The sequence below is a fragment of the Sander lucioperca genome, chromosome 8 (assembly GCF_008315115.2).
Source record: "Sander lucioperca isolate FBNREF2018 chromosome 8, SLUC_FBN_1.2, whole genome shotgun sequence".
Lineage (NCBI taxonomy): Eukaryota > Metazoa > Chordata > Actinopteri > Perciformes > Percidae > Sander > Sander lucioperca.
Window position 1 is genome coordinate 37,330,868 of NC_050180.1, and position 23,215 is coordinate 37,354,082.

A 23,215-nucleotide genomic window follows, 5' to 3' on the forward strand; every position below is an offset into this window, starting at 1 on the left:
TAACATAATCCAAGTAGCAATTATTAAGCTTCTCTTTAGAACATACAGTAATTGGGAAACAAGCCGTTTACAACATCATTTCTAAGAGACAGGGTTGGTGGAGAAGATCATTATGTAATTTCTGGGAATCCCTATTTATATGAAAGCATATACAGTATGTGTTAAATTACTTTGTCTTCATAATTGTTAGAGAAAATTGTAGACTGCTTAATTACACAATGCTTGCTAAAGAGCAAGCTTGAGTACTTGCTACAGAGAAAGGGGAGTCTGCCTGCTGACAGGAGGGATATCTGACTTTTATAACACAAGCCTGCCCACTTCAAACCAGCGAGAAGAGCTCAGACAAAAACACAAATCATTCACAAAAATCATTCATGTGAAATCCGTTCATGTAGAATATCATTGCTCATAGTAAGAAACTGAGAATAGGTTTTCACTGCTCTTAAATGTTTTACTTTTTATTTCAGAAGAGTCCATGGTTTGGGCCCTCTCCAGTAGGACCCTAAAATTGTGACTGCATATTTTTTGATACTGCTGATACTGATGCAACGCACCACACACACACACACACACACACACACACACACACACACACAGTCATTACAGCTCACAGTTTCAACATGGATCAACAAAGTAGTCAATTATTTCTCTGTTTGTGAAATGAGAGAAGTAATAAAACACAACGTATCTCTGAAACAAAAAGGGATTATATTTACTAAGAAACTGGCTTACCAAATACAGAATAGATCCATTAGGTTTAAAAAGCTCAAAGGATAATTGTGAGTTAAATTATTATAAACCCGTTAAAAATGTTAGAAAAATAACAATTCATATAAAAAGAATTTGCATACATGTAACAGTCATCAAGTCCGTTCTTAAACTTCAACTTCAGGAAGTCATTTTGGGAATCTTGAAGCCGAAGTGGAGTGGCTAAATCTGGGAAGTCTGCAGACTCCACAGGGGCACCCAGGCCCTCCTGAGGCCCCTGCAGAGCTCCACTGCACAGGGGCCAGTGAGGCCTCCATGGGACCCGGAGACAACAGGTGACATTTAGCAGCAGAGGACGATGAAGTGGGAGAAGAGGAGGATACTGCTGTGGTGAGGAGGGACTCCTGGGTGAGGAGGAGCTGACTGGGGCCAGAGATGAGGGGCCACCCTCCAGCGAGCAGCAGCCGGGGGACTGGTCCTGTGTTCACCCCCATCCCGACGCTTACCTCTCCCAGCAGCCGCCGCATCTCCTGCAGAGACGAACCCAGGAGGAGGATGTAGTTCCTGGCCAGAACCAGGGTGGAGATCTTAGAAAGCCTGCGGCCTGGAGGAGCTCCAGGCTGGTGGGACTGAGAGGAGGAGGCAGAAGATGGCGAGGAGCCGTATGGCACCATGACCTCCCTGAGGGCATCCATGGCAATGTTCAAGTCCTGCATCCGCTTCCTCTCCCTGCTATTGATCTTCCTTCTGAGCTCCTGCTGCTCCTCAGGGCTCAGCTCCCTCTGAGGTTTGGCTGGTCTTTGGCCACTCTGGAGGCCAAGCATGGGCGCAGGGTTTAGACGGGAGCTCAGGTTGAACCCTGGAGGGCAATGGGGTAAGTCCTGGACAGACCCGGGGCCACAGAGAGGTAGAGACTGCTCCTGGGCCCTGATCACTGGGTTTGATAGCACATTCATAGTCTGTTCAGTGGTGTGCTATATTCAGAGTTGTAGTTCAGTGTAGTCTTCTTTAAAAATGTCTTCAGCAAAATATAAAGTTTGAGATACAAACCAAAAATAGTCAAAGCAAAAATACTTCACACTTCTGCTTATTTTTAAAATCCACAAAGTGCAAAAATCAAACTTTCATTCCCTCCACCTGTTGATCTCTCTTTTGCTTGCAGAAAACAGCTGCCATCCAGCACAATAACGAGTCACCAAACGTTTTGGCTTCAGAGGTTTCTGGCTGCACAAGTGAGTGAATGAGAGCTTCCTAAAGTGGCAGCTCAGTTTTATCTCATTTCCACAGCTGCGTGTGGTGAGAATGACAGCTCACACAGTGGAAAAGTGAGCTAAATGCTCCCCTCACATACCCCCACCTCAGCTCAACTCCTCCCCGACACATGATGTATTCTTTACAAACACACATATGCACATCTGACTTTTTTTTTTGTCAGTGAGAAAGAACTGGTAGATGGTGACAACACCAGCCGAATCCCATTTAAAATTGGGACGATTTAAGGCAAGATATTAGAAAAAAAAATTATGTGGATTATTTAGTTACCGGTAGTTTAGGATCTGTGTTTGAAGAGAAATCTGTGCACAAGAACACTACAGCATTAAAGCATTAGACATTACACAAGCACAATTTAAAATACTTAATTAGCATATGCTGCTGACAATGAAGAATAGTGTTTTGAAAGTTAGTTGGAAATTTTGTATTATGGAGCATCAACATTAAAACTTATTTTACCCAGATCAGATTGAACATGAGCACAACTAAAGTTAAAAACTCTCATGAATGATATTTACTGTGTTTTTGATGTGGACAGACAGCAAAAGTAAAGAGGCAGTTTTTCAGGCTGTACAGGAACTTTTCGTTATATTCTTTTTGCTGCTTCTATCTTTAACAGGACACTTACTGTAAATTTTATTGTAACTGTACTGTGTACTGTAACTTTATTCTCAGCGAGGCCCTGTCCGTGTTTTATGATGTTACCAAATATAAAACATATATACAGTATAATGAAACAAGCAGAATTTAAACTCACAACATAGAATACGCAATTGAAAATGACGTCAAAATGCATTTGGAAGATCTGAGCTTAAAATTTACAAATGAAATGATAGATACATTTTTGTCTGTTTTATGTAAGTTGTTCCATTTGCGATGAGCATTGAATTTCTAAATAGTTTTACTAAGGTCAGATTGAACATTTGGATTATCTAAAGGTAAAAGGTTGGGTCCTGGCATCATATTTGCTGGGAGCTTCATTATTATTATTATTATTATTATTATTATTATTATTATTATTATTATTATTATTATTATTATTATTATTATTATTATTATTATTTATATAATAGGGGGTAAACAAGGACATTGTCATAACTCTGACAAGTTGTTTGCATGACAACATCATTTTTATTGTGACGTCCTTTTGTGCAATTCCAAAACTAATGTCAGTCCCATCAGCCTCAGCTGTACTTTATCTTTAGTGATAATAAGCAAATGTTAGCATGCTAACACACTAAAATTATGGTGAATGTGATGAACATTAGCTGCTAAACATCAACAAGTTAGCATTGTTATTGTGAGCATGTTAGCATGCTGATGTTAGCATTTGGCCCAAAGCACTGCTGTGCCTCAAAGCCACCAGTGCTCTTGTTAGCACCTGACAACATGAGCAACATTGCTTTTGCTTTTTCTTTGTGTGAAGTTAATCGAAAGTGCACACAAAAACACTGGGCTTAATGGAATGTTATTCTACAGCCATGTAACAACTCGGAAGCCATTCAAATCATCAGCACATTGTTATGTGACAGAGGGCCGGTATTAGCAGTATTAGCATGGGTATTAATCGTGTCAGAGAACAGTTCTGGCAAACAGTGAATGGATACATCATTGTGTGCTGGGAGTTAATTGATGGTTTTGAGGTGGAGGTTATTGTTGCTCTGTTCTAAGTGGCTACGCTAACCAAATTAGCTGGCAGAGAGCTGGGCACGGTTCCAGGCAGGCAGACAACAGGCCAATTGACTCCAACCACAGGTGAAGCTGGCTTGGGGCACCGAGCAAGGCTGGAAACCTCAAATGTGCCATTCATGAGCCACAAAAAGACCTCAGCATCCCCCCGTTGCACAGGGAGCCTGGCCGTCCTCCTCCTTTGCCCTGCCCCCCTCGTCCTTGTAAAGCCCATCTGAGCGGGAGAAAAGGAAGGCAGGGGGGAAGAGGGGAAGGACAGCACCGTTACAAACAGAAAGCAAGTTGTTTACGATGAAAGCAGAAGGAGATGCAGAGGAGGAAGACCCTTTCTTTGCTCCCCAGCCGCTCTTCACTTGTCGTTCAACAAGTGAAAGATGTGTGTGGAGGCGCTTCCCTTCCCTGCCAGTGGTCCGGTGGCGTCCGGCTGGTGCTGTGATTGAAGCTGAATGGACGGCTGCAGACGGACAGGAAAGGGAGGGCCTCATGAAAAGAGCCAGGCGGATGGCCCTCGCACCTGCAGGAGAACAGAGTGCAGGCAGCCAGGATTCATTTGTGCATGTGTGTCTGTGTGTGTGTATGTGTGTGTGTGTGTGTGTGTGTGTGTGTGTGTGTGTGTGTGTGTGTGTGTGTGTGTGTGTGTGTGTGTGTGTGTGCGTGCCTGTGAGCTCAATTTGATTTCTAGTGCTTGTCTAACAATGAGGGGTAATAAACTGAGTAATGAAAGAAGACAAGCCGAAATGGTTTTGACAGTATTTTGGGATCTGGTTTCGGTGTCAAAAGAAAAGAAAGGACACCTGCAAGGAGCCACACATACAGAAGTTAGAAAAGAGGAGAAAGAAAGAAGCTGGTGTCTACCAGAGAAGCACACCTCCCCCACTTTTTTTTTTCTTTTTTTTTATCTACGACTTACAAGGGAAAGAAAAGTGAGCTTGATTTGGGGTAGCAGCCCAGCATATCCGCCTCCCAGCTTCCAGGCTCCTTTTGATGAGGCTGGACCAGGGCAGGAGCACCGGTGGCTTCAGGGCAGGGGGAAGACTAGTGTCTTTATGGTGGAAGGAGTACTATCCATCTGGGCAAGGCCGTCCAATGGTGGGTCTGCACCTGGAAGCTAAATGCCTCGTCTGTGTGGAGCCATTTCCTGCGGCTGACAGACAGGAAGACACCTCAGCCAAACTCCTGGGTCAATTTATTCCCCAATATGGTATGAAAAATACACCCAAAGTGACACCACTGAAAAAAATTGTTATGAATTCCTTTTTGTCAAAGAGGACTGAAATGAACATATTTATTTATTTATTTATATTTCTTTTCTTCCTTTTGTGGTTTCTTCATGTTGTTTATTATGATTTTAAAGCCACACATCTCCAGTATGAATAAGGCTTTTTTAAATTGATTTTAACCAAATAATCCCAGGATTCTTTACAGTAAATGGAGCAGATCATTTCAAACTGATTTAAACCAATATTTTGCCTCTACAAGTTTACAAAAAATAAGGTTGATGGCCCTCCAATTTCATCTAAATAAATACAAAATAAAAACAAAACTAAATTATTAAACTACAGAGTATCTGCATTGCAAATGGCATTTGGAAAAATGTAACGTATCAAAATATTTCATTGAAGTTTGTATTTTTATTTTTTAATATGCTCTTTTTTATTAACAAATAATCACGGATAAATTTACAGAAAAATAAAAGCAGAATCCTTAATTTTGGACCACCAGAGCAGAGCAGACATTTCCTTGTTCAAACACACACAAAACAACCTCTATTGGCTCTTTAATTGAGTACAAATTGGCATAATTATACATCCACCTAACTGGATATAAAGAGACAGTTTTACAAATGAAGCCTTAAGGCTGGTCGGACACAATCTTGACTTAATGGAGTCAATTTACATCAGGTGTCTGATTGAGCTCTTTTGTGTGACACTTGATGGTGTGTTGATGTATTCGCTGCCTCGGACGGAGGACTCTACAAATTGGAACGATTACACAGCTATATTCGGTGTCCTTGTCTTTTTGTGCTGGACTGTCTCGCTTGTTGCTCAAAAGCTCCTGAATTAAACAAAAATACATTTCTCTGATTGGCTAGCAGTTCCTTGAGAGGACAATAAAAGCCCACAGGGCCTCCTAGCTGACTAAGGCAGCCATGCAGCACACAGGTATTTCTTACCTGGCTATTTCCTATCCAAATATGAATTGCTTTTTAGACTAGGCCTACTAAGATCTGTAAACAAACACTTTTTTCAAAACCACATGAACTAATAAGGGCAGCTTTTATCAGCTTAGAATCTATAAAAGCTATTTTTTATCATCATCTGGTTGCTTTATCACCTTTCGGCTTGATTACTGTAATTCCCTGTATGTGGGGCTGACCCTTTACCCTTTTCTCAACTCCAAATGGTTCAAAATGAGCTGCTAGACTTTTAACTGGATCAAGGAAAAGAGAACACATTGCTCCTATTCTGGCTCACCTGCACTGGCTACCAGAGAATTACAGAATTGATTTTAAAATCAAACTTTTTGTTTTTAAAGCCTTAAATGGATTAGCTTCACAGTATATTACTAACCTGCTTTACAAGCTTGTTCTGTTGCTGCTCTGGAACAGCTTCCCTTCCCACATTCCTGTTCCACCATTAATACTTTTAAAGGGGAACTATGCAGTGAACTGTGAACAGTTTTTTTTAGCTTAATTTACTTTAACTGAACAGCTTCGGAGTCATTGGAATGGTTATATGACTTTTTTCGGGTTGAATGGTGGTTGTCTCGCTTCCCGCTAGCGCCTGTGAGCAGAAAAAACACCCTTGCAACTTTCGGCTGGCGAGTCGCCGGCCTCAGCGTCAGGAAGTATCGCGTGATATCAGGTCTCGTGATGTAGCAAATTGCTTCACGGCACTGCACACATACACCCATTCAGGAACCGGCTAACAAGGTAGCGATGGAGTTTTTCCAACTATCGTCATGGCTGAGCCGGCATAAAAGAAGCAGAAAACTAGGAAAGCATTGTCGGAGGAACAGAGAAAGAGGAAACAGCAGACTGACCGAGCGAGGAGTCAGATACAAGTAAACATAGGAGCTGCCAAATATCTATTCCAAAGCTGTAGGGGGAGCTCTATAGAGAAACCTGCAAGAAAAAAGCGAAGAAATGGCCAAAACTGCATAGCGCCCCTTTAATTACAATGTAAAGCCCTATGTTGTTGTTTTTTTTTTACATGCTTTCAGTTTGGTGTGAGGCTGCCCAATGGCTTCTGTCAAGTCCCCTCTTAATTTATTGATGATTGATGATTATTAATTCAAAGAAGTGACTGATGACAGCCTTCTAGGACACAATACAGATGAAAGTGCACAAAGAATCTGTGGGTAAACAACACTCGTGAAATTTGTGAAGGATGAACAGAAATTCTACTACTTGACTGAAAATGTAAAATGAATGAAAATGTTTTACCAATTGCTCCCTTATCCATTTTAAAACTCCAATCCAACCACTGTTAAGAGCCGAAGTCAGACCTTAAATTAACATCAAAACAAGTTTGCATATTGAATCAGACTCTCTCAGAGAGAAAATCAGCTAATTCATTTAGTTGGAGTTGCAATAAAACTCGACAAAATCCTTTTTTGGAAACTGTATTTGTGTACATTTTATCTCTCCAAGGTAGTTCACCAGAACGTTAAACAAGGGGGTGCACCTGGTCTTGGCTTTACATCCCAAACTGTCTACTGTTTACAATGTGCAGAGAGAGTCTAATGAGAAATTAACAGTTGCCAGTGACTGATTTTCTCCATGTGTCCCTGTGGAGAAACAGGTGCAGCTGCAACAATGGAAATACAACAGAACGAGACTTTTCAGAGAGGAACAGGCAGCCCTGCATCAAAGCAGGAACGGAGGACACACTCGTCTATTTGCCCTAACTCCTGCTCTGTGAGGCCTGGCCAAAGACATGAGAAGATTACAAGCTGTTAATAAGGTGGAACCAATCGGCTGAAGGTCTGCTTTTGTCCTTCCCAGCATGCTTTGTGAGCGCTGGCCTGGGATAGTCGGCATTTGGTGCTGATCATAGTGTGGCAGGGATAATGAAGGTGGGAGGGGTGTAAGGTTTTAGCCCATGGGCCCTTTGTGAAAGAGAGCCTAAATGCTTCACTCTCAATAGCTGCACACGCCAAGTTGGTCACGGTTGTTTAAATACAGATGGACATTTGCCACATTTATATTTCAGGTCGCTAAGTGCTCCACTGACACTTTTTTTTGTCTGGACGTTTATTGCTTGTGTTGTTGTGTTTAATGTATTTTTTGCAAGATCTAGATGTGTTACTTTCAAATTAAAAGCCTTAAAATCCTCATACAGTTAAAATAAATAAATATATATACAGTATATATTTAAAGTTTTACATTGATTTGTTTGCAACAGTCAAACCAAAGCACTCTAACCTTTCCTTACTTACGTTCATTTAAAATTACCCCAAACATAATCCAACTCAATGATTGTCTATTGTTATAGCAGATGTTCTTCTCTGAAACAATGCCACCAGGGATTTGTAGGGTGGCTGCTAATGGGAAAGTGTTAGTTAAACCGTCCCCCACAAAGTATCCTTAACACCCCCGATCCTATTTAACCGTGACAATGATGGATTCACAGACACTAAACTTCCACAGGAATCCTTGTCCAAAGTAACACAGAGCCTTCTTCTTCTTCTCACCAAGCGATTGAGGTCTTTTGGGGTTTTATTAGCGCTACAAGGCCAAGGGTGGGTTTTCAGAGGTTATGCCCAGCTGTATGGAGGGCGTTGCAGCGACACCAAAGTCACTGTTAACGTGAAAGCTGACAGCAGTAAGATGGATGAGGATACACGTCCCAGAAATTAGACTTCTGAAAGTGAAGCATTTTAGCGAGGGAAGGGGGAACAGGCATTGAATATGTTGATGCAAAATAAAGAGACGACAACGTTCGGTTCATCTTTGGGATCCATTGGCATACATTTCTTTTAGCAATGGAAGTTCTATCATTGCAATAGACTCAACTTGAATGACAAAACTTTGACTCTCTACTACAAACTCTGAAACTCTGTTTCCTTTCTCATTTTTAGGATACATTTGGGTTATTTAAATTTGGGTTTATTTTCTTTATTTTTGTCTGTCATGTCTATCAGTAAGAATGACATACTTATCAAGTTAAATTCAAGCGACATAGCTAATAAGAGGTCAGACGTAAGAAACACGAGCAGTCAGATGATCAGACAGGTTATAGACAAACCTCCAGGTTAGCCAAACTTATGTGGAACACAGTTTTAACTTTGACCTGCTGTACTTGCAGTGCACTCATTTTTTGTTTTAAACTATAAGTGTTTTAGATTCTTTACATAAACTGTTACCTTGTTTTCAACCTGCCAGATCATTTGACTGGTCTTCTTTCTTGCCCCAATAACACCTTCCAGGATCTCTGCAATTAATTTGGAGAGCAGGTTGTTACCCTTAGTGTTAGAGACGATTGCCAAGTGGGTGTGAGGTATCTGCAGTTATATGTTTAACCTTCCTGTGTACAGCACTGTCAAACCTATTGCAAAGTCGGTATGTTATTCACATTTTTGTGGACATGGCCTGGTTGGGATTGTCCCTGGACTCCCTTTGGACACGTTTCACGCTCAGCCAGCTGTGAGGACGCCGCGAGGCAGAACCAGGATACGCTGCAGGGATCACATCTTCCAGCTGACCCAGGAGCGCTGAGGGAAAGACACTGCTTGGGAGAAAAGGTATATTGGTGCTAATTTCTCTAATTTGCTACGCCGTGAATGAATGGATAGTAATGGGATCAGTGGATGAATGAAAACTTTGCTTAAGGCAGAAAACTTTGAGTTTGGTGTATCCACCCATCCACCCGCTGGCCTTTCTCTTTCTACCACGAAGTTTTTAAATTATGATCTTTATTCATCTTTTACCTCTAAAACACCCAATTGTCACCCTACATTTCCGCTTATTTTTAAATAAATAAAAAAATCACAATCAGAAAATGACGAATATATGTTCACTTCTATCAAACCATGAGATGTTTAATGAAAACTCAAGATGGTTCATTAAAGAAATATGTCTTGCGTAGCATTTTGTTAAAATGTTCTCAAAATTCCGTCTTATGGCATATGTTTGGAAAATGTGGAGTATTGAGTAAAACCCTCAATATATTTTTTTCCAACAACCAGAGTTTGCACCCAGTGGCAGAGTTTAAAAGTTTTAAGTGATCTGTTCATGTTGGAAAACATTTTCTTCCACTTCTTTCATGAATAGGGAACGTCATTTTGCATTTCAAGACATTGTTCTGATTTCACAAAATCTTGCCACAACAGGCTGGCAGATGGATGCAGTGGATGTAAGATGATTCTTTCAGGAGTTGATGGACACATCTGTCAGCTTATACACTCTGTATCACACACACACACACAAGCCCCGTCCTCCCCTTGAGACAGCCCAGAATCTCTCTGCTATGCCTTACAACCTCCTCCTCCTACTCCTGCAGCTCATTCACCTCCCACTGTGCTCTTGCTCCTCACAGCCTCTCAGCACATTAAAATCCCCACTAAGACCTGAGAGATCAGACTGAAGCAGCCACCACTCTCCCTTTCTATTCAGCCTCCACTCTGATTAAACTGCAGCAGGTTTATCACAGATGTTGTCCAAACTCATGACTTGGCCTCCCACTGAGGACTGTTAACTACTAAGAGTGTGAAAGCAGGTGACTTGTTTTGTTTACCCTTCTATATGGTTAAATACAGACGTAAAGAAAAAAGAAAAAAGAGAAAGAAAACATTACTTTGGTTTACTTGTGTTCTATCCAGCTTACTTGTAAATCAGATGACAGACATGTGGACTGTGGTGCTAATTTGATTTATGAAACAGGGGACCCCAGGGGACGCAACAACTCAGAGAGCAGACATATGTTGCAGTGCAACATGATAGCAGGCTTCAGTAACTTGACAAATTGGGGTTGTAATTATTAAAACATCTCATGGTAGCATGGCTGCTGTGGAGGCGGAAATATTCACACTGGACTGGCGTAACCACTAACCCAAGAAAGACTGAAGCCTTGTGGAAAATGAAGTAGTAAGACAGTAAGTATGTTGCTAATAACATAGTCTATATCCTTCGCGTTCCACTTCCGGGATTGCTCCAGTGCTGCAGGAAATTCCGCATGTCTTTTCCGTTTCCTTCCGCTTTCTTTGTGTTGGAATTCTAAATTCGGCAGATTTATGAGGACTATTGTTAACTGCTCCTCAGATCTCTGCATGGTAATTTGAGACAGCTAGCTAGACTATCTGTCCAATCTGAGTTTTCTCTCGCACGACTATTTTGCAGCGGCTCTGTGCGGAGTTTAGCACCACCCATGACAATTGTGATTGGTTTAAAGAAATGCCATTAAACCAGAGCATGTTTTTTTTTTGTTTTTTTTCCTCCCATCCCCGAATGCTGTGTGGAGTAGCCAGATTCTTCTCCAGCGCGCTTTGGAGGAGGGTCTGGCAAAGTGAAACTACTAATAACATGATCTGCAGTATCTTCAGTGTGTCTGTGAGGCAGTATTTCAGCACAATACAAATCTCAGCATGCTAGCATGCATAAAATGACAATGTTGTTGCAGCCATGTGTCCTAAAAACTATGTTCCCATACAACAAAACTGCATTCTAAAATATGTTTCAAGGAAAACGTATTTTCTCCTGGGCCATGTTTGTTCTTGACCTATCATAAATAGGTTTCTAATCAAAGTCTGCATAGCAAGGAGGTCGGAGCGGATTAATGAATGGGTCAAGAAAACAAGGGCCTCCCGTGTGAAATACGTGAAATATGTAACAAACATACTAATTTTAACACAAACCATCATCTTTTCCTAAACCTAACCAAGAGTGTTTCAAAGCACAACGTTAACCACGTGTTTAACAACTTGCACCTGTCGGTGGTACGATGACGTGTTCATAACCAGTGTTGGGCAAGTTACTTCCAAAATGTAATACATTATAGATTACTAGTTACTGTCATTTGAGAGTAATTAGTTATATTACAATATTACTGTCTCTGAATTGTAATGCGTTACACTACTTTTGCATTACTTTTGAGTTACTTTTACCAAAATAACAGGGGAAGTTTGATTTGGCAGCTAGCTTGTGAATCCACTTTAATACATCATAGATTATTCATATTTTGTATAATTAATATAAATATGCAAAGTAACTAAAGCTATAAAAAAATAGATAAGTAAAACGTATAATAGGCAAGTAGGAGAAAATGAAAATACTCAAAAGTACGGCATTGTTGTAAAATGTTTGTTTATAGCACTTGAATAAGAAATTTATGTTATTTAGTTTAAAACACTCTAAAGGAAATGTTCAATTATAGTGTGATTAAAACTCACTATTTACATTATTTACAGTACTTGATTTACAGCTGATTTGTGAAAAGGTAGCCTACACAACCTTATTTAACAGTAATTTAGTTTTACTGCGAACCGTCACAGGAAGTGCTTTTATTTTGAAGTAGGCTACACGGAAGTTGTCTGTTGTGTAGCCTACTCTTGCTAGCTTACTGAGATGCAACATGTCCGTCAGGCTCAAGTTGTTCACTTTCTTGTTTGTAAAACTGCAACATATTGAACAGTAAATGGTCACAGTAAAAGACAAGCGCTTTTGGTCGTCATTCGAAGCCATTCCACTACAGGCATAGTTACTCTCCACGGCTGATAAAATGCAATGATATCTACGTGTAGCAAGCTTCAACATTAATTCCCGACATGTTTATATCTGTCAGCCGCTGACGTACCGTCACCTGTTGGGACATACATGCTGTCCGTACCGTCTCTGGTTCTGACCACGGGAACAGAAACAGGACAGTTCACTTCAACGCAGCGTAATAACTCCTGAAAATAATATCCATCTCGCAAATGTATTTGTCTCTGCAGTCATGTGTCGCGGTGTTGGTGAATTCTTAAAAAAAAACGCACCACTAAATATTGCGTTAAAATGCGTTGTAACTCGCGTTACTGAGATTGTAACGAGTATAATATTACCGAAATTGAATTAGTAATGCGTTATATTACTGCGTTACAGCAAAAAGGAATATATTACTGTAATTGCGTTACTTTTGTAACGCGGTACTCCCAACACTGTTCATAACAAACGTAATCCAGGAGAAAATGTGTTTCATATTTTCATGTTTTCAAACATATTTTTTAGGAGACAGGGTTGCTTGATGTTTAGCAGTAAAGTTCTGCTGACAACAGACTTAGAGCTGGAAAACGCTAGCTTTTTTTCATTTCCTTGTCTTGTTCATTCTGCGTCTGTGTTTCCCAACCTCACTTTAGTTTCCCTGAATCCTGTCATTTCTTTTGTCCAAACATCCCAGCTGCTAGCAGCAGTCAGAGCAGGGCCACTGAAAGGGGACAGACATGAGCGTGACATGGTCAACAAACCATATGGGACGTCATCCACACAATATACACACACATGCATTTACCTCGTTAATGAAATATGAGCTTCTATATATGTGTGTGTGTGTGTGTGTGTGTGTGTGTGTGTGTGTGTGTGTGTGTGTGTGTGTGTGTGTGTTTGGTATGAGAGAGAGAGAGTGCAGCGTATTTGAGAGCATATATTAGATTATTTGGTGATTCTTTTTCTGTATTGCGAAGAAGAAATCTTTGAGACATACATATATCTCTAAACCTGGACAGATAAAATGTTCGGCACGGCTACATATACTACGTAGCCAAAAGTATGTGGATGCCCTAATATTACACCCATATGGGATTGTTAAACATTCAAAATCCATGAGCATTAATCTGCGTCTTTGTCAGCCTCCACTTTCAGGCTTTCCACCAGATTTTGGAACCTTGCTGCAGAGATTTGCTCCCGTTCAGCCACAAGAGCATTAGTGAGGTCCAACACTGATGTTGGTCTGGCTCACAGTCGGCGTTCCAGTTCATCCCAAAGGTGTTGGATGGGGATGAGGTCAGGGATCTGTGCAGACGAGTCTAATTCTTCCACCAAAAATGGGAAAACCTTTTCTTTATGGACCTGGCTCTGTGCATGATAGCGTTGTCATAGTCCAAATCATAAAAGACAGGCCCAGACCAAAAGCACTAAAATGTGTGCGGACAAAGGATCATTACGCTCCTCCTCAGCAGCTCAACAGACTGAAGGATGACATTAATGAGAACTTATTTTATTACTAAATTTAAATGCATATATGTTTCTCAGATTAGGGGGCAGGTGCACACACCACATCATATCACTCTCTTGAAAGGCACACTGTTATCCTGAATTAGTTAACTTTACTAGAAAGGAAACCCATTGCCTTAAACCGCCTAAGTTTTTACACAAGGTGAAACTTAACAGGTTAAGTTCTATTAACACCAGTGTTGGGGTCGTTACTCAAAAAAAGTAATAGATTACACATTACTTACTTACTTACTTATAAGTTACTTTTAATAAAAAGTAATCTTTAGTTATCTGTGTTTAATATGATCTATGCACTGCATACTTACACTGATTATTACAAACAACTAATGTGATTTAGTAATGAATATTGTTTTTAACAAAACATGAAAGAATAAGTAGTGACCACTAAAAAGTTTAATTACAACTAAATCTGGGTTTACAGTGCATTTAGGAGGCCCTCATCCTGAAGTCATTCAAAGTGCTGTCCACCCATCAGACAACTGGTCCCCAGCACACCCTTCTGAGACCTCTGTGTTTCTGCCTTGGTTGATTCATGTCCCAGTCCTGCACCCCTCAGATTCACTTTGATGTCTAATCCCATCCTGACTGTGTCCTCCTTCAGTCCGCGGAGCCGCTCGGCCAGTCATGAATATCCAAAGGTCTGCTTACTTGACAGGATTATCCCTCTTTTCAAAGCCACTGGGGACGATTCTTCAGCCACAAAAAACACACTCAATGGATCTTCTGCTCTCTTGCTTTGTTTCTCTCCCTTTCCTTTACTCTCACTCCCTTCTGTCTTTGTCCCTCTGGGCTTTTACTAAACACATTGATCCACCCGATCGAGGAGTTCATCTGCTGCTGTTCATAGATTGTTGAACAGACACACAAACACAAGTTCTTTAGTATCTACCGTTGCAGAAATATCCTGATGAATTTGGAACAAAGTACCTGCACCTCAGATTTTTGCCCACAGGTATCTCATTGTGAAAGTCACATCACATGGGGAAGTCAGTGTGCAGTAAAAACAAAAACTCACCTAATGAAATTCTGCTTCTGACATAGCTGCCCTGTTGCAAAATTTGGTTGCAAGATGCATTACAAATCAAACCAAGGCTATATAGGTGTTCTGAATGGGTCCAGTTAAAAAAAGATATAAAACAAATACGTTGAACTTAATAATTATCAATTGAATTTAAGGAGCACACAATCAAAAAAATCCACCTACCAGCACCTCTAAAGCTCAATAGTTAGCACGTTATATCTTTGTAGAATTTGCACAGCAAGATATAGCTTCTGGCTGTAGCTTCAAATGTACAAACAAATATGAAAGTGGAATCAATCTTCTCATCTAACTTTTAGCAAGAAAGCGAAATATGCATATTTCCCAAAGCCTCAAACTATTTCTTTAACACGATAAAAAACTACAGAAAAAGTTGCCAACAAATCAAAGAAACAGCTCAGTTAAGCAACCACTTGTTGCTAGTCTTACCAATACAGTCAGGGTTTCTTTGTGTGTTTAGTCCATCCCAGTGTGTAATGGTGTTTAAGAGTGAGCAGATGAACTGAGCTGGAGTAAACATCAGTGCCATGGGAAAGAGTGACCTCTGAGGTCTCATATTCACCTTAGAGTTCCATCTATTCCCTTGTAAGTGTTAAATCCTGCCTTTGTCTCTGACAGCTTCTCTGTTTGTTTAGTTTTGTTTTCTCTCTCTTATTCCTCCTTTGCTGCATCATAGACTCTGTTTCTCTTTCTGTTATTCCGCCACCTTTGATGCATCTCCCCGATCTTTAATCCTTTCAGCTAACACAACATGATGCGCGGAGCTGAAAGGGTGTACATCTGTGTTTTCAGGACGGTTTAAATCCAGTTACAACAGTGTAAGACTGATGCTCCCCTTCTGTTCAAAGTTATGAATATTTAAACTGTCACAGAACCAACCTCACACTCTCAGCATCAACGGATAAGTCAGCCTGCCACCAACAGTGGATAAGGAGCTGTTTATTCAAATCCAGTCACAGGGATGTGAAGCCCAGCTGCTATTGGCCAGAGTGTTCAGCTGAAAAGATGCGACACAGCCAGTTTGTTATTTTTAACTTTCGCACCATGTTTATCTGGGTGCATAATAGAAAAACTTGTGTGATTGCATCAACTTATTCCAAAATGTCTCCAACATAAGACGACAACATGTCGTCTTATGTTGGAACTTGCACTGATATTAAACGAGAATAGGAATAAGAAGAAATGTAATAAATGAGCGCAGAAACAGGGGGAGAGGGTTCTAATTATTTTTGTAATGTGATACTTTTTAATCCATATTAACTGCATTTTGCACTGACAAATGGCTCCCAAGACATCTGATGTAAAGCAGATGTTCAAATACAAATTATCCTATATCTCATTGCCTATAAGCTGTCAAAATGATTTATTTCTCAAAACAGCTGAATAGATTATTTTGTGTTAACCCTCACTCTGTATTACACATCAGTTGTATTCAGTCGGGTCCAGTTTATATTAGAACAAACAAAAATTATACTAAAAGTTCAAGTTATTGAAACTTTCAAGTTTGGAAAAAGTGAATGAGTTATTTATCCAAACTATTTAGGCTTCTTTACAGGGACTAACTGGGGGCTGTACTATGGTGAATTTGTCTTTGAATGCAAAATGCTGAGACTTGACAGAAAAATCACATTCTCTCAACAAATACTGCCAACATTTTAACACTAAAGCGCAGGAAAATTACAAAATATAGCTGCAAGTGGCAACTTAGTCAGCTAAAATACATTCTTTGTCCATCAAAACACCATGTGCAAGTTGACCTGAGCTGATTCACTGAATTGATGAATTTAAGTACAATGTAGTATAGCATAGAAAGTCATGGGTTACCGGGACACTTGCATAGAACAAAGCCTTTGTTAATGTTATGGTTATGACAAGTCAAAATGTCTGCTGTGGAGACACATTAGAGAAGATGCCAATGCCATGAACGATGATGACAAAGTGTTTTGATGAACAATAAAGATGTTTGAAGTCCTTACAGACCTATAGAGTCCACTCACACAGGTGTTTTCACTTCTGCCTGATCGCACCTCTTCTCAGGATTGTGTGGGTGTGTTCAGACTTTGGCTGATTGGCATGCCTCAAACTCTTCTGTAAATGTTGTGCTGACGGCTAATAGCTACAGTGCAAACAGAGCATTAGTTAGCCCCACGGTTAGCTCATACTCCTACCTGGCTTCCGTTGGAGAGCGGTGCTCATCAGCGATAACGTTACCCCTCCCGACCAGGACACTGGCGTAATCAGCGGGTAACCTCAATCTGAGCACCGATCTCCTGCAGAAGCCCAGCTCGGGCAGCGTGCAGTGCATAGTGGCGGCGAGTCGCCGGCGATCAGCCAGCCGCAGCAAGACATGAACACGAAGTCAGGGGCCAACAGTTTCAACAACCCGTTTTCTTTTCCCCGTCGTCAAATACCAACGCCAATAAAATCATTTTTAAATCTACATTTTGTGTCAAAGGATTGATTTCTTTAGTAAGTATCTGTGTAATACCCCTCAGGTTGATTCAAGATACCTCAGTACCCTGTCAGGGTTCCAAATTACAATTATGACCGACTCACTCTACATTATCCCTTACATTTACTTAGGCTAGTTGATCATATTAGGGCGGCTGCCCCCCTCCCCCCTGGCCACCCCTTGGCAGCGCCACTGCCTTTAAACTGTTTGAAACAGGTTTGTATTACCTGAAAGTTTCTGAGTGAATTAACAGGCTGCTGATGAGAGCGTCTGACCTATGTACAGTAAGCTATTTCTTTTCTTTCTGCCCCATCTCTAACAGAACTCAACAGTATTTTGACATGATTGAATCTATCTATCTTGAGAACAAATGGACAAATGAACAACAGTGGTAGCTGAAAATGTATCCTTTTTGTGGTTGGCTGTGGTTGGTGACCTGTTTAGTGTGTCACCAAATATGGATCCGTCTGACTCAGAGAGAAAACTGTCTAATGTGCTGTTAAAGTGAATGTTGTGATAAGGTACAACATGCAGTTTTGTACATAACAATAGTAAAAGTATGCAGTAAGTATTTAAGAGAAAAGGAATTGGGTGTCTGTTCTACTATTCTGTGATATGTGTTTCTACATGAGACTTTTAAAAGAATGACCGTCTCAAAGCTTACCTTTAAATAGACTGTATTTTTGCCGTATTGCACCAAATGACCTCTTCCTCTCTGAAATGTCCTACAAAATTCTGAAGGACTTTGAATAATTCAATTCCAGTAATGAGACGAATAAACAAATGCGTGCATGAATATTCAAAGATTTAGTTCATATCGTTCCAGCTTCAAAAGCCTTTGGAAAACATTGCAACAGCATGCACAATCTGCTGTGCAGCTGCTGCCTTTTCCTAAAGTGTACCGGCCTTAACTCATCACTGGCTTTTTGTGGGCATCCTTAGCAGCTGTTTACACCCTTATTTTGCAAAGCTGAGGATTCCAATTTCATTTTTAGAGGTCGCCCACTTGTAATACAGGTTAGAAAATAGAAAAGTATTCAATATCTGTAATATATCATTTTTTGGCTAATTACAACAGATACATTCTGCAGTTGGACTACAGGTGAAAGTCCTCACTGTTTGGTTTGCATTTGAAATGTAATTGATTCTCAACAAGCTGAAGTCACTTTGTGCGCAACTGAAGGATCACAAACATTGACTTTGTTGTGATTTGAATATCATTCAGCAACTACACGAGGTCAGAACAAGTTTGTTTCATGAAATGCACGCACAAATATATCATAAAATATTAAGATTATATAAAACATCTTTATTTTATCAGTTACTGTACATCGAAAAAAAAGCTCAAGTCAATTCTTTTTTGTTTTATTTGTTTTTTTATTTGATGGACATCGTGAATTTTACGTAGGGTATTTTAGGTTAAGATTAAGGTAATTAAAAAAGATTCTCAAAGAACCAATATAGAACCAATATATTTTCTTTATTTATGGCTGTATTTTGAATCTACTTTGCACAGACACTGTCTGAAGGAATTTCTGTGACGTCAAGTAAATTTTATTTAGCTCAAAATCACAAAATATTCCCATTTAGCTAAGAATCCTGAAATTTAGCTTTTTAAATGTCAATTTTATTTTAATGAATGATGATAAGCAAAGCTTAATGGAGGCCAAAAAAGAGATGGCACATTCTACATTTCATTGCTCAACTGTAAAAGTTTTTTTCTGGAGCCAATGTTTTTTTTGATATCCTGAGTGCTTCAAATTTATAATAATTACGATAAAAGTCCATTTCAGGTGAAATTGTGAATTTGTTTGTCTTTTCAAAGCCTGAAGTGCATTACATTTCTGACTCAGAATGTAAAAAAGGACAATTTGGTGTTGAAAGTGCATCTCTGTAATACTGTTAGTGTTCAGTGTTTCTGTGATTGTAGACTTGGTGTTTCAGTGCTGCTTTCAAGCTCAGTTAGACATGTTCATCCTTTTGTGTAAACTATAGAAGAAACAAACATCACCAAAGACGTTTTACCTTTTCAATTAATCGTCTTTATTTTACATTTCAAACCCCAACATAATCAGAGATTCATCTGAAATTCCCGTCCAAAATAAGTAAATAAATATCATTTTCATGTTTTTATTAAAAAAATAAACAAGTGGTCATTGTTTGCTGAGACAGAGAATGACAGCCTACTGAAAATAAGGACAGAAGCATTGAATAAGACGGATAGAACAAAGCAGGTGCAACATGTGAGGGGTGGGGGGAGACTTCCCACACATTAACAAGACTCTAATATATGATATAGGCCTATCCGACTATTTAAACAGAATAATCAATCTACATATGTACACTCTATATTTGTGGTTTGATTTGGGTCCTTTCCCCTCTGCAGGCCCACAGAACGGATTCAAACGGATTGATATTTAAATAACTAGACACACAGATGCCTGGGCCAAAGGCTTCCAGTAATAAGCTGAAGTTGTGTTGCGCTTTTGAAGAAACACCTGTTACAATTGAGGTTAATTACCATAAAACACTAAGTTAGTTGCAAAACCCCAAAGGCCCAGTGAGGAAAACCAATGCATTGTTCTTTACTGGCTCCGTCGAGGCAACGGATTCAGCAACAAAGATAAATAAAAAAAGAGTAATAATGTGGGGTGAGAGTCTGTAACAGCCCCAAAAAGTTCGTCTCCATTTAGTTTGGAGTCACTTGGAGTCGCTGGCCAGCCTCGGCATAGTGACAGCGCTCATGCTGGTCACATGCGGAGGCGGGACTTGGCACATGCTGCACGGACAAGGCATCCCGGTGCCAACGCCCCAGTGATGGAAACTGCTGCCCAGCGGCCCTGCGCCTGCAACGGGCGCTTTGAGGAGTCCATGGTGGGGTCGGACCGAGGTGACGGCGGAGATACCAGGCGCGGACAGCGAGGCGGTGGAGACGGCCGGGGGGAGGAGCGGGTGGTGCACCACCGGGTGTGAGGCGTGTGAAACCGCCGGGTGTCCCGGCACGGGCCCAGCGTGTGTCATAGTCCCACAGGCTGCTGGGTGAAAGCCGCCGTGGTGTCCGCTGCTGCCGTAGATTTCGCTGACCAGCCGCTTCATCTCCTCCAGTGAGTTGCTCAGCATCAGGATGTAGTTTCTAGCCAGCAGCAGGGTCGCGATTTTGGAGAGTTTGCGCACCGAGGGTCCGTGCGCATAGGGCATGACCTCCCGGAGTCCATCCATGGCCACGTTGAGGTCGTGCATCCTTTTCCTCTCGCGGCTGTTGATCTTGAGGCGGATGGTTTGCAGCTCGTTCTCTGACAGGAGTTTCCGGTCTTTCTTGGACAGCCGAAGGAGGGTATCCTCGTCGTCTGCGGAAAGGCCGCGCAGGCCGGGGATCTCAGACAGAGAGTCGCTCTGTGTGGAGGACACGGCGCCGGAGAAACCGTGCACTGTCTTCTTTAGGGCGGAGAGGAAGATGTCCTCCTCGGGAGATGAGGGTCTGCTTGACACGCGGCTCGTATCTGAGTCCATGGTATTGGTCCAGTACAGTGCTCTGAAGAGAGAAAAAAAAAAAAACGTTTTAATTTGCTGAACCCCAAAATCCACATCTCATACCTTTACCACAAATGATAGCCTAATATCAACTTTTTGGTAAAAAAAAAAAAAAAAGTATTGCAAACAAAAGTAGAACTATACAAAGAAAATATGGTTTTTAATTAGGCTAATTGGAAGCCCTGAAGAAAATAGAAAAAAAAGAAAATGTATCCTGAATGCTGCAGAAATGTAGCCTATTTAAACACGGCTTACAATTACGTCTTTATATTGATATTTGATCATCAGATAAGGAATAAGTGATCAGCGAGTTTCCATGTATTTTCTACACAGTATTTCTACTTGCCTCTGGCTCTGCATAAGCAGAGCAGGGGACATCCAAATATTTGTAAGACGACACTAATTGTTCATCAGATTGTCTAATAACAAATAATCAAACACGTACCAAGAGTGTTTCCAAGCGCGATGGTGAGAAACCTAAACGTCAAATCCACTTGTTACTCCAAATCGCATCTGACAGCCCATTTGGCACGCCTGCGTGCGACCGCGGGGTTTTATAGCGGGCTGAAGCTCACAGAGGCCGGGTCACCAGGACAACGCCGTTTCTGTCCCGGCTGCCTCCCTACGACCAATCAGCTCCGTGCAGGGAGGAGGAGGAGGAGGAGGAGGAGGAGGAGGAGGAGTGTGGAGGCAGGGGGAGGAGGGTAACGGAGGGTCCTCCAGCCTGATGTAATTACCAACACACAGCATTAAGTGAAATCAGACACACTCCGTCCTACATATGGCCCCTTCTTGTGAAAATGTTGGCCTGCGTGTGGATGGATTTTATTATAATAACACCGATACTAAGCCACATTTTGCCTCTTATAGGTGAATAATGTGTCTGTATTCAGAACCTGAAACAGTAATAAAATTAACCAGTCCTCTTTTCCAGTGACAAGGCTAAATTATAATAAATTCGTTTTTGTGCCGAAACTGTGACAAAATAACTTTTAAAAATGTCTAACGTTTATTTTTATTTAACATACTTGTTATTTATCCATCCAGGCTTTACCTACAATATTTACGCCAATGTTTTATTTTTTATTTTTATTTTTTTTATCGAAAGTTCGTTCCTAGTCTTTCATTTATTTGTATCTTTCTTATTTAACCCTCCGAGCTGTAGCCTATCCGACCATTAAATCACGTCGCCCCTTCAAATGAACAGTAATAACGGATCGAAGCCTAATAAGCAGCGCAATATGTTTCCTGCTTGCAGTTTTAGTGTTAGTATGGTGTTTTCCGTTGTTACCCGCTGTCGACCAGCAGCTGTCGTTAAAAGCATCTTTAACGTTAATTAATGAAGTGTGCAAAATTGTTTCTAACGGTTATGATCCGTAACATTTCAATTAGTCCGCAGCGAGCGATAGCAGTGTGGCCTGCTGCTGGCGCTCAGACGGCCTCTGACAGACATAAGGACCCAAACCGGTGATTTGCTCTCGGACGTAACTCAAACTGACAGCAGCATTGTCCCCAAATATGAGTTGTAGTGTGCAGTCAGACGCAGCGCTAATTGCCTCTACAAGTTTGTCTGTTTCATAAGACTGGGCTCGGGATATCCTCTCTGTAGCCTTTTTGAATATTTATAAAAATTACAAATGTTTGAGAATAACGTTAGGCCTAATTTAATAACTTATTTAACATACTCAGCTAGGGTGAACTTAAAAGGTGGATTTCAGTTTAGAATAATTGCCACTTTGTTTGTTATCAGAAACTGTCTGATTTTCGGTAGTTTTAAAACACACACAAAAAACAATATAATATATAGCCTATATATAGGCTAGCATATAGGAGCAAAACATTTATATTTTTATTTTAGCCTATTAATTAGAGGCTTTTATTCAATTTAATCTAAATGTGTTGAAAATTGTGTTCAGCTTATTTATTTATCTATGTAGACTATCTCTTTATGTATGTATGTATGTATGTATGTATGTATGTATGTATGTATGTATGTATATATATATATATGTATCTATCGATCTATCTGTCTGTCTGTCTGTCTGCCTGTGGTCAGTTAGTTTAGAATTAAGACTCTGTGCTGTTGCGGTGGTTGCAGTTAACATTGCGCACTGATTTAGAACATTGGTTTAGCAGTGGGTCACATTCCATTTTAACGTCACTTGCTAGCCAATCAGAAACGAATATTTTTCCGCAACCGTCAGTCAGGTGTCACATCGGTCCGTCACAAAATCAAGGTCATTATACAAACACACACACACACACACACACACACACACACACACACACACACACAGCCCCCTTTTTTCCTCATCGT

The 23,215-nt window shown here is 40.7% G+C and overlaps 2 protein-coding genes across 2 annotated transcripts; both read right to left on the reverse strand.

Moving 5' to 3' along the window:
- Positions 1–453: 453 nt before the first annotated feature.
- On the reverse strand, positions 454–2,003 carry olig1 (oligodendrocyte transcription factor 1). Its single transcript, XM_031280050.2, has one exon. It carries the CDS (start codon positions 1,662–1,664, stop codon positions 897–899), a length of 768 nt encoding a protein of 255 aa, XP_031135910.1. The 5' UTR covers positions 1,665–2,003; the 3' UTR covers positions 454–896.
- Positions 2,004–19,390: 17,387 nt separating this feature from the next.
- olig2 (oligodendrocyte lineage transcription factor 2) lies at positions 19,391–21,468 on the reverse strand. The gene is made up of 2 exons (XM_031279950.2): positions 21,344–21,468; positions 19,391–20,899 (listed from the first exon to the last, which is right to left on the reverse strand). Exon 2 carries the CDS (start codon positions 20,875–20,877, stop codon positions 20,068–20,070), a length of 810 nt encoding a protein of 269 aa, XP_031135810.1. The 5' UTR covers positions 20,878–20,899; positions 21,344–21,468; the 3' UTR covers positions 19,391–20,067.
- Between the last annotated feature and the right edge of the window lie 1,747 nt (positions 21,469–23,215).

Coding starts and splice junctions, on each gene's coding strand:
- olig1 (XM_031280050.2), bottom strand. CDS start 1,664: ATGAATGTGCTATCAAACCCAGTGATCAGGGCCCAGGAGCAGTCTCTA.
- olig2 (XM_031279950.2), bottom strand. CDS start 20,877: ATGGACTCAGATACGAGCCGCGTGTCAAGCAGACCCTCATCTCCCGAG.